General features: G+C 35.9%; 1 protein-coding gene across 1 annotated transcript; it reads left to right on the top strand.

The window, feature by feature from the left end:
- Window positions 1-5330: 5330 nt before the first annotated feature.
- LOC119630887 (protein odd-skipped) lies at window positions 5331-8257 on the top strand. Its single transcript, XM_038021428.2, has 3 exons — window positions 5331-5712; window positions 6028-6598; window positions 7247-8257. The coding sequence occupies exons 1-3, from the start codon at window positions 5631-5633 to the stop codon at window positions 7635-7637; spliced, it is 1044 nt and encodes a 347-aa protein (XP_037877356.1). The 5' UTR covers window positions 5331-5630; the 3' UTR covers window positions 7638-8257.
- Window positions 8258-12653: the final 4396 nt, after the last annotated feature.

The following is a 12653-nucleotide window of genomic DNA, read 5'->3' on the forward strand; positions in this document are numbered from 1 at the left end:
AATTTAGGAAAAATGAGTTTAATCTCACAAAGAACACAATAGATTTTCAATAGATAGATCCGATTTTCTTCTTCTAGAAAAAGACAATACATTAACCGGTTCCGTCGCTGTTTGCCAACCGATTTTTTTTTTGTAACTTTTGGAAATCCTTTGTTTAATTTATGATTACATGGTTTTTTGTTATGTAAAAAATTATGTATATTTTAAATTAAGTCCAAATCTATAAGTGTCAAGTCACTATCGAACTTCGATCACTGAACGAATAGTGTAATAGTTTTATTATTATCATGAACTGAAACAAGCAAATTGTTAAGTTAATGTTTTTTAGTGGAAAGTGCCGAGTGATCTGATGCTTCCGGCTTTCTAATTTACTGATGTTCGCTTTGTTGATCAAATGGTTAGTGACTCTGACAACAATACCACGGAGTCGTTCTGAATCGAGATAGAATATACTTAGTCTGGCCATAAACACTTTTACGGTGTAATAAGTATAAAAAGCTTATTCGAATATGCTTTCGGACAGGATTTCTTCGAATTCTTTCCCTTACTGCTTTGACCACCTTTTTCGTACCAACACTCCGTGGACGGCCAGATCTTTTTCTGTGACAAACAGAGGAGGTCTCATTGCACCTATTAATAGCCAGGTATACAAACATTTTACTAATAGCAAGCGTATGGAGAGTTTTAAAAATTGCATTTGGCTCCATACCTGCTTTGTGTAATGCAATCACAGCGATTCGGTTCTCTTTATCACCCCACTCCATTTTAATATCGCAAAATATTGTACAATGTATTGGCGCCAAAATGAGAAAACTCAATGAGCAATCATATAAAAATGACAGATTCCAAATTCAAATGTAATATTTTGTTTATTTTTAATTGTAACAGTATTTTTGGCCAAACTAAGTATATATATTTGTAGTTAGTATATTAGTATAGTAGTGATTAAACAAAGTATTTAGTATTTGGGAACCATGGCACTGGACAAAACATTCGTTGAAATATTGTCTTAAACATCAAAAGATTTCTAACTATTGTTTTTTTATTAATAAAAGATGCTTATATACTACATAAACAAAAAGATACATAGAAATGAATATGCAAATTTAGTCATTTAGATTTTCCATCTACTATTCTTTAAATTAAAATCCAAACTTCATTAGTCGCATCAAAGAGTCGTTTAATTTCGTTTTTAAACATTCAAATTCAATGAGCGTACAATCTCGACTTACGATTTCTATAACGATAAGAGAATGGTTTTGTACCCACTCTGATGCCTTGTTTATCTTATAGCTCTATAAGCTTTGCTCAGATGTGAATACTCAAATGCTCACATTTTGTACCGAAACGCATTGCTGCTTCACGGCGGAAATAGGCGGGGTGATGTTACCTACCCGTGCGGACTCCCAAGAGGCCCTACCACCAGTAATTACGCAAATTATAATTTTTAGGGTTTGATTTTTATTACACGATGTTATTATTCCTTCACCGTGGAAGCCAATCGTGAACAATTTGTTGAGTACGTATTTCATTAGAAAAATTGGTACCCGCCTGCGGGATTCGAACATCGGTGCATCGCTACATACGAATGCACCGGACGTCTTATCCTTTAGGCCACGACGACTTCGAGTTCTGCAGTAGTCGAAATTTACAAACGGTATGATGCGAATACCTGTGGACGAATTGACACATTAATATGAGATATAATTCCCAAGTGTTGTTCCCAGCCTTCTTCGCAGTCATTACATTATATCTCGATGTTCGCAGTAGATATAGGTAAGACACAAAGCCGCCGTCGCCCGAATTATGTCTTATCGAATTCCCCGGATTCACTCTCGGTGCTTTTAGATCGCTCAAGCAAATGTCTTCGTCGAACTCGACAATTACGACGAAGAGCTCGACGAGCGAACTAGCCCATAGACACAGCCCAATGAGTTTCTCTCCGGATCTTCTCAGTGGGCCGCATTTCCGACCCGGCGCCGGTAGCTTCTGCGAAACACTGCTCTTGCTAGAGCTAGTGTTAGCAAATTCTCTCAGGTTGAGCCCGTGAGCTCACCTACCCGTCCTGACATAGTTAGATTGGCAGTAGTTCAATAAGTTGATTTAAGGACATGAGCCATTGAAATGGAGATTGGAATATTTGAAAATTTACGGAATTTGTGTTTTCCGGCTTTTACACTGAAATAAAGACGCCTAAGTATTTTACCTCTATAAAAATTACGGTGCACGAGGTATTTTTAACTGTATTGCTTATAATAAAGAACCTAAGCGTTCAAGGTAAGACGCTGTTTGTTCACGCAATAATAGCTCAAACAACGTCAATTTAACAGATTTCTAGACTCAACACGGTGTCTAGTGGCACAGCCGGCTAGTCGCACTCAAGAATCGAAATGTCACAACCGCAAAACCACAAATGCAACTTTAATTTTTATTCAAATGACACTAGAATTTGATTTGTACACGCGCACCGTAGTTATGACATTAACACTTTGAATAGTATTTATTTGTGTCGGCTCTTTTGATGGCTCCACAAAGGGTGCCGCTAAGTGTCGTGTGTCGCCGGAACACCTGACCAATGTTTGCGTATATACGCATCGAAACGTTGGCCATAGTGACACACCTATGACGACTGTTATGAATTTTCATATGGCCACATTCGACGCGGTGACGTGAATGACATCCTGTCAAATATTGTTTCAAAATCTGCTTGTGTAATGAGGTAAAGGTCAAAAAGTTTGGTTTACGCAAAACCGATGTGTGGCTGTTGCGTTATACGTAATCATTTTACAATATCATGTAATCAGTAATCTGCAGATAGTTTCGGAATAATTCGAATGATGCGCATAGATGCAGAATGAGGCAAATTTATATATTTTTTTCAATTCGTTAATACATAATTTGATCATACATGATCCCATGATTCCAGTATGGACGTCGAAAGTGAGATTATCATGTAAAAGGTCATTGTACTTTTGATAATAAGCTCCAGTTTTTAAGCTTTCGGAAAAAATGCGTATATCACCTCGAATACCTACAGTTACTACTCCAACTTCGGCATTTACGTCCTATTGCTCATTCTGTCTACTACAACTCTTTTTTTTTTCTACCTAAGCTGATAGCCTTGAGAGGCTATTTCAGCGTAACCTTAACTAGTAGATGAGCTCACGGAGCTCAAGCCGGAGTGATGCTAACACTGACCCTAGCAAGAGCAGTGCTTCGCAGAATCTACCACCGGATCGGAAACGCGACCCACTGAGAAGATCCGGCGAGAAACTCAGTGGGCTATGTCTATGGGTTAATTCACTCGTTGAGCCCTGTGGAGTAGTGTGGAGGACTCGACGGATGGTGACCGGTGCTTGAGGTACCTAAAAGCATCGTTAATGGATCGGGAGGATCCGTAATGACCTACAACTCTAGGCCTTGCTTTTAACTTAAAACAAACCAATCAAATAGTTTAGTGAATATTAAAAATTAAATTAAAATAACGCGATTAGGAAACGTGCATAATGTTAATAGCACTATGTACCTATAATGTAACTAACATTACCTATATAATATAATTTGTTTATTAAGAAACTATTACTGATCACAGTTTCATAACAAACGAATCATTTACGTAAACATTTCAACTTTTCAAATTCAAATTCAAAATCATTTATTTCAACTTGGATGTCATCAAAAACACACTTGTTGAATGTCAAAATGTAAAAGAAAATGTTAACTCTACCACTTTATTTCTATACCTCGATTTGTTTTGCTATAATAAAATATTATTCTTTTCAAACGCCCTGCTTATTTCTGCCGTGAAGCAGTAATGCGTTTCGGTTTGAAGGGTGGTGCAGCCGTTGTAGCTATACTTGAGACCTTAGAACTTATATCTCAAGGTGGGTAACGCATTTACGTTGTAGATGTCTATGGGCTCCAGTAACCACTTAACACCAGGTGGGCTGTGAGCTCGTTCACCCATCTAAGCAATAAAAATATATATATGTGAGACCTAATCATTGTTCCGTTTGTTCATCTAAAGAAATAAATACTATACCTACCTACAAAATTATAATTTGTAAGCACGAATGAAATAAGGTTTTTATTATATCTACCTAAGATGTGTAGTACGTGTTTACTCATTTAGTATATCATACTAAATTGTATTGTAGTTGTAAACTGCATTGTATTTTACAATTATGACTTGCAATGTTTTCTTTTTCATTTCCCCCTTATATGTATTTTTATTTAGTTACAAATTCCTTTGGTGACTTAATTAAATCTAAATTTGTACAATGTATAATGTAATAGTTTCTATAGGCATCAGCTATTTTGTTTATATTAGGTACAATAACAGGCTTAGAAGATTTATGTCTATTTCCACGGCGTTTTTTCGAGTTACTGTCCTAACTAATATCACGCCAATCCATATTTTCCTGCATTATCTTCAAATTGATTCCTGTTTGTACATACTGAGTACTGGAGAAAGATCATATCATCCGCATGCGTTTATAGAAAAGTATAGTCCTTATTAGCGCCACGGAAGAATCATGTATTCCGCTATGTATGTTAACTATTGTTTCAATGCCATTGAGATTTTGACAAGTCCTCAATGTGGGATTACGATAGCGACCGAATACCACCATGAGCTCATCTCATATTAAAATCTAAGTAATTTTGAAATTTAAATTTAAATATTTTTTGTGTATCTCAGGAATGTGGACAAGATAGGACTATCATAACAAATTACATTATTATTTTAGCAACGTTTCGGTCTTTTATTAGACCTTCATCAGGCATCTGAAAATTACACATAATTGATAACCTACAATACAAAAAACAACAATTGTCGAAACTACCATATTTACCATAATATGAATTTAAATAATCCCTATCTTACACTGCACAATTGTCTCAGACATCAGAGACTAATACAAATCTACAAAGCCGCTAAATTATTTAATTACTATTTTTGATTCCGGAAATTTAAATTTAAATTTAAATTTAAATACAAATAATTGGGCTTCATTCGTACTCATTTCGATACATGAAACTTTTTGGTAAAGCAAGCATTTGCTATCAACAATGCGATTTAAATGACTGACAACTAAACAAAGAACACATACACGGATCATTACAAAGACGAAACTAAATTAACAGAGCAATCTCAACTAATAGCCTCAACGAGGCCGGCGTGTCAATAAAAATATGCATTACCAAACAAACTCAATTCTAAAGCAATACGAACCTTCGTACAATTCACTTTGACAAGCTATCAAAGGCAAGGGCAGACGGAGCAGGGCTTGTTATAGGGGGAATGTTTGGATTAAATTCGCGAGAATTACCGATCGATTCCGAAGGCAGTGCTCGTTAAGCTCCGCCTACTGGGAGGTACAATGCTGCTTCGGGAGCCGATACAGGCGCCGGCCAGAACGGCATTTTTGATGTTCCCTCTCCCAGTCGCGCAACCGCTGGCTTAGATAGCGTACGCACAAAAAGTCACAACGCCCTGCGCGCTCTCGCAAGCCGGTTGTCAGTGTCAGTCAGCCTAAACCGGTCTGTCAGTGACAACACAGGTACAGCGATACCGTATTGTATCGAAATCGCGGACAGTGATTTAGTGTTTAGTTTCGTCGCTTGTGAATATGGAAGATAAGCCGTACAGTGTTGATAGTTCGGACGATATTAACGTGGACGACGACGATGAGCATACCGAAGAAAATCACAGTAAGTGCCTCTGTTTATCTTTAAACGTTAGCTGTGGTTAGGTTTTTTTTTTTGTAATCAAGATAAAAATAAAAATACACACAATGATGGTTGGTTGTGAAATATTGATTTTACTTACAGAGTGTAAATTAATATAACTGATTAGGAGTGTAAAAGATAATTTCATTATTTTTTTGTATTGCTGTAGACTTTAATATGATTAATTATTTTTAATGATTTTATACAATACTTTAATAGCATAGTGTACTTAAACGCTAAGCGTTTTTGTAAGGCCAACGTGGATTTTTTATATATCAAGGTGTTTCTCTTCTCCAGGCTACCCACCAGACTTCCCTATAGAAGCATTGGTAAAATTAGAGCGACCGTCACCCCCTTTGCCGACGCCACCACACACACCCACAGACGACACGCCCCCAGCTGTCGTTATCTCCCGTCACCAACCCGCGTGGATTCCACCCGCACCCCAATCGTACCCCACCTATCCTCGTCCAATGCAATCTCCGTACTCCTACGATAAAATGCCCTACTCACACCCGGCCATGTCAGCGTACATGCAGGCGCAAGTAGCGACGCTGCCACCCTCCGCCCCATACCACGCTATGCTCGTGAATCAGTGGATAAGAAACGCCGCGCTGTATCATCATTCCCTGCGCTATCCGGGAGTGATGGCCCAAAGAATGCCCGGAAGAAATCCTCCGCCGCTAAGAGCGCCAAGCGTTCCCGGAGCGAGACCAAAGAAACAGTTCATCTGCAAATACTGCAATCGCCAATTCACAAAGTCCTACAACTTATTGATTCACGAGAGAACGCACACTGACGAGAGACCTTACTCGTGCGACATTTGCGGGAAGGCATTCAGAAGACAAGACCACCTGAGAGATCATAGGTAAGTTAATCTTCAATGACTCTTGTGATAGAATTATGAGAGTGCCCCGCACGGGTCATACGATAGTGTTGTAACTTTTATCGTGATGAATGGTTCTTTATATCACATATAAAATTCTTTCACCTATTTGTGTTCCTAATCAATTGTTAGCCTTAAGAGATTCATCTGAGATTTCATGTACTAATTCAGCTGTGATATAAAGGGTGTTTCTTGGATGTTTTTGTTAACGATAACAGAGTAAAACAAAACAAAAATCAAAAGCGTAAACCTTTTTGTGAGGTCGCGAGACGACGGCCGCACGCGTTCTCCTAACAACCGGTTTGATTCTTTACGATCAACATAATATCTGTCTTGGTCCGCCGTCGAACAAATTACACGTTATATTTCTTCGCTTTTACGAGACTCTTCGTTTTTTTTTTCTTTTTCTTTTCTTTCTCATTTTGTTCCGTATATATTAACAGTCTAATGTGTCAGTAACATAGAATCACTTCAATTTTCATTCAAACCGCCCATTACTTTGTCGCCTATTGAGCCATAAAGAACTGCGTCGATGCTTGTTTACTTTGTACACGACTTGTGGTTCTGTCGGCTTACGGCTCTACTAGTGAAAGTTGAACATGGTTTTAAATTTCGGTTTCTATTTTACAGGTACATTCATTCGAAGGAGAAGCCGTTTAAGTGCACGGAATGCGGGAAAGGATTCTGCCAATCGAGAACGTTAGCGGTGCACAAGATTTTGCACATGGAAGAATCTCCGCACAAATGTCCGGTCTGCAACAAGAGCTTCAACCAAAGATCTAATCTGAAGACGCATTTGCTGACGCACAGCGAAGCGAACAAACACCATTTGGACCATTTGGATGGTTGTCAAGAGGTCTCTTCAACAAGCCAAACGGACAGCTCTTTGTTGGATCTGTCCCATAAAAGTCCCGTTGCGTTACCGCAACAGCTTCAGCCACTTGTCAGCCCTCATCAATCTCCTGTCGAAGGGCCGAAAAGGACATTAGGATTCTCAATAGAGGACATTATGAAACGTTAATGTAATGGTTTTAGGGTCGATATGGCTGTATAGAACCACGCTTGTATTTATTGTATCAACACGTTTCGGAATTGGATGAAACGAAATCCTTTTTGCCAAAGAACTGATGATGATGATGATTTTCGGACTGATAAGTGTATCTCTTAAAAAAAAGTTAAAACTAATTAAAACCTACAACTGTTTCTGTGAACGTCTCCATTATAACTCCGTTGCTCCAATGACAAATGATTTTGCCATTTCGAATTTCAGTGATCTTTCAATCGTATTAAAAGACTGAAAATTGTTTTATTTATTTATTTAATAAGTTGCGTAGGTACTGTTAAGTTTTCTTAAAGATTTATTTATGTGATAGTTTTTACCTAGATTTAAATTAGCTAACTAAAGTTACCTAAAAGTATTACCTTGTTTTAAGCGTATTCGTTCCAAATTTGTGGCTATGACATCACTAGATAGTACTACCGTATTAAATTTTTAATTTTAATCTTTAAGAGTATCAGTGTTCGTTTTAATTAAGATTGTAATTATGTAAATATGTATTTAAACAGATTCCTAACTAGTAATTAAGTTGAAGAGGCTAAACACGGAGCGAAATATGAAGAGAAAAACTGTTTTCAATTTTACATTTTCTTTTATTTACCTTTTAGTTAATTAAGTAATGGTACAAATATTATGGGAATTTAACTTTAATAAAATTAAAACATGAATAAAAGAAATCCACGCAAAACCATTTTCATAAGTAAATAACAATGACAATGACATAAGTACAAAAGATGATAAATTTCACATTTAAAATGAATCTGTTTTGCAATTAAAAAAGTATTTTATTAACCTACCTATTCTATCCAATTTAATCAATCTGTTTTATGGGACTTATCCAGGTGAGTCATTTTATGACCCAACACGTATTAAATTTACCAGAGTCCATGGACATCATTACGTTAATACCGCAGCCCACCTTGAGACACCTTGAGATCTATGTCTCAATTGTCTAGTATATAGTTTTAAAATTTAATATTAACCGTAAATAGCTACATAATTTTTTTAATATAATATAATAATCAATTCTAAATACATTTGGGCAGGTGACTTGGACCCTAGTTAGGTACTGTTAAGCTTATGTCGTCGATTATTTTTTACCTATTCGCTGGGCTAAGGGGATATTACAGCTATACTATCTGGTAGATGAGCTCACGGGACTTAACCCGAGAGAGTATGCTAACACAGGCCCTAGCAAGAGCAGTGCTTCGTAGAATCTACCACCGGATTGAAATCGCGACCCACTAAGAAGATTTTTTACTGATAGTAGGACCTCTTGAGAGTCCGCGCGGGTGGGTACCACCACCCTGCCTATTTCTGCCGTGAAGCAGTAATGCGTTTCGGTTTGAAGGGTGGGGCAGCCGTTGTAACTATACTTGAGACCTTAGAACTTATATCTCAAGGTGGATGGCGCATTTACGTTGTGGATGTCTATGGGCTCCAGTAAGCACTTAACACCAGGTGGGCTGTGAGTTCGTCCACCCATCTAAGCAAGGGCGGATCCAGCTTTGGCGCCAGGAGGGGGTCACATAGTCAAATTTAGATGCGTTCGTTCCCAAACGTTTGCCATTATACAAAGTTATTATATTATATTAAATTAATTAAATATTGAAGGTATGTAGTTACATAAAATCTGTATGGTGACAAAATATATAAATAAAATCATTATATTCAATTAGTGGTCCACTGAAGTCCTGGACCCAGCTCAGGGGGTGGTCATGACCCCCATGACCCTCCCCCTGGATCCGCCATTGCATCAATACAAAAAAATAAAAATTGGAGAGAAGCTCAGTGGGTTGTGTCTATGGGGAAATTGAGTCGTATTTATCCATAGACTGCTGGAGTAGGTTTCTCGCCGTTGTCACAAAGATTGGAATGAGAGGCAAAGATCTCGATCGCATTAGGAATAACACCTTAATACATACATAGGTACAAGTGCATTCCGATCGTTCCGTAAAATGTATTGGCAAAATTAACAATCATCTGCGAAGTCAAGTATGAAGGTTAAATATAAAAAAAATGTTGACGTTCTGAGTTTTTGATTATCATTTCTTGACCATTATTATCAGACACAAACATTAAAGTAAAATTCAATATTTCGGGTCTTACAGCATGCCTAAGTTTAGATAATTTGATTACAATGTAAGCTCCGTTTATATCCGAATAGATCCGTTTTTTTTTTGTTTCCATACAAACAATTATCTCTTACAAAATATATACAATTAGAAACAAAAAATGACACGTTCCCATAATGTCTTCAATTTGGATTGAACACAACTTGTTTTTACAAACAAAGCTCAGAAAAAATATTCTATAAATGGACTATGGGCCATTTGATGCTTAACAAATTAGATAGCTTTATAACGTTGCTTTTTTGTTGTATCATTTTAATTGTGGCGTTTTATACCTATTCATAATTGATATGTAATGAAAAACAGTATTATTGAAGAATTAACAATATTACAAATCATTTTTCAAGCATTCTAATATTTCGTTGTGTTATATTATATTAATGTTAGATGAATTTTATAAAATAAGATGATTTACTACATGTTATTTATAGATGTTTCGATTAAATATTACCAGAATAAAATTATTAGTACCACTTTTTACTATTTGAAAGTATATCAAGGCGTGTCAATCAATGTTCCTAAATCGAAGCTTATGTCCCCACTATTAAAACGAGCAATAAAAAATGCGCGCCAGTTGCGCCATCTAGACAAAGTGGGACGAACTACTTAATGTCACATGTCAAAACGCGATGTCGCTAGTTTACGCATCTGAATGAAGTTTGAATGTTCTATAGCTGTTTGCGTATTCCTTGATCATAATAATGAAAAACACCTGCATAGAATTAAGAATCTCCTCTTTATTTTTATTTAAGCTATATTAGCTAGTTAACTTTCAATTTTAATTCGAGGTATTAACAATTTTTGTATCACACTTAAATCGTTATATTTTTTGTGCTCTTAAAATTACTCAAAATACTATTTATAACTGTGATAGAACGATTGACGCTTATTCTTTTCGTGAATGCTCAACGTTGCTCATTGACAGTAATATATGCCGAAACGAGCCACTGCCTAGATGTGTTTTTTGTTTCTTCGTAAAAATATAGTAATCAATTATTTAATTTGTAACAATAAACTAAAATGGAGAGAGTGTCTGTGACTAGAAAGCGCCTTAGTTATTATAAGTTCCAATCTTAGGCTACAGCGTGCTTAGTATCTTTTAAATTTTGACTACCACTATTAAATTAAAATTTCTATGACGTGATACATCTACTTTTACAGTTTTAGACTATTCTAGATCAAAAGAGAATTTCGACGGGATTGAAAAATTGAATTCCCATGCTTACAATTTATTTAATACAGTGCTTAGTTTTCATATAAATTTGTTTCTTCTTCCTTCCAAGGAATCATTTTCAAACGGATCGCCTTCAATTAAATGTAATATTGTGAAATTATCGAAAATCGAATCGCACTGATTGATTCACCAATTTGCCAGACACTGAAATTGCACAGATTCAAATTAATTGAGGTCTAATCGCGAACACAAAACTTTCCCAGGACTATTCTGAAATGCCAATAATTGTCCGCATCAGAGTTTCGACATTTTTAATCCAATTAAAAGCAATCGAGTGAAGATTAAAGTTGAATTTGTCCGAAATTGGTCGGATAGAAGCGATTTGTAAAGTAATTTTGGACGTCAATGCGAAAAACGTAGTGTTAAGGGGATTTATGGATGCAATTCAGTGATTTAATGCTGAAATAAAAGTTTGAATTGTTTTAAGGAGGAACGAACACTTGTATACAATCTATTTAATATATGAATACGTGAAGCAATAACTATGTACCCCTTTTTATGAAAATTGCGCGGACGGAGGAGTATGAAATTACCCACACTTATAGAGAATATAGTGGAGGAATCTTCGATCAACAATACTAGTATTATTGATCGAAGGGAGGAATGCAGAATAATAATATTTATTTTAAGATTATGCATTAATACTACATTAAATCAATAATATAACATTCAACACACTACCATGTATTTGACACACACACACATATGTATACTGTATATTTATTGTCAAAATTTTGTTATTTATAATCTGTAATAAAATTGAGAATAATAGGTTAACATTGTTTATCTGTCTATTGTGTAGTCTTGGCGAAATCTGTGATTATTAATAGATATAGCATGTGCATAACATCGGAAATGTACAGTTCAAACTAGGAATAATATATTATATAAATATTATGTAAAGGTAATTTTTTTGATAATTAAGAAAAGGCTAACTAGACAGGCTAATCCAGGAGAAAGTTATAAGAGGAGGCCAGGACCCTCAACATTGAGAATTATCGACGCAAGGAAGAAGAAGCGTAATTTTACTACACTATATCCGCCGTATATATCCGTATACACTATATACCTATGTATATACACCAGTGGACCGACGACCTACTGAAATTCGTTAGGATCCGCTGGATGGAAGCAGCGCAAGACTGATGATTCTGGCAAGGATTGGGGAGGCATATGTTTAGCAGTGGACGTCTTTGGGCTGATAGATAAACATTCTCTGTATTTGAATGTGCGAGATACTCTCGTAACAATTCAAGTTATAATAATTACTAGATAATGACCGATCGGCATTTTTTTTTTTGTTGGTAAATTGTGTTTGTTAGAAATTATATTTAAATACGAAATAAATATTGATAAAATGATGAAATATGCATAATATTTTTCGATCTTACCAACAAAATAATAATAAGAGTATGAACTGGTTATTTAAAGAAAAAAATCAAAATTATCGATAAAGTTGATTATTGAAAACACGAATAAAGCAACACGAATAAAACAACAAGCTGGATTGATTTATCGCCCCCGAAATCCCCTGTATACTAAATTTTATGAAAATCGTTAGAGCCGTTTCCGGGGTTCAGATTATATATATAATTATATATATTTTTATATACA

This window comes from Bombyx mori, chromosome 3 (genome assembly GCF_030269925.1).
Source record: "Bombyx mori chromosome 3, ASM3026992v2".
In the NCBI taxonomy this organism is placed as follows: Eukaryota; Metazoa; Arthropoda; class Insecta; order Lepidoptera; family Bombycidae; genus Bombyx; species Bombyx mori.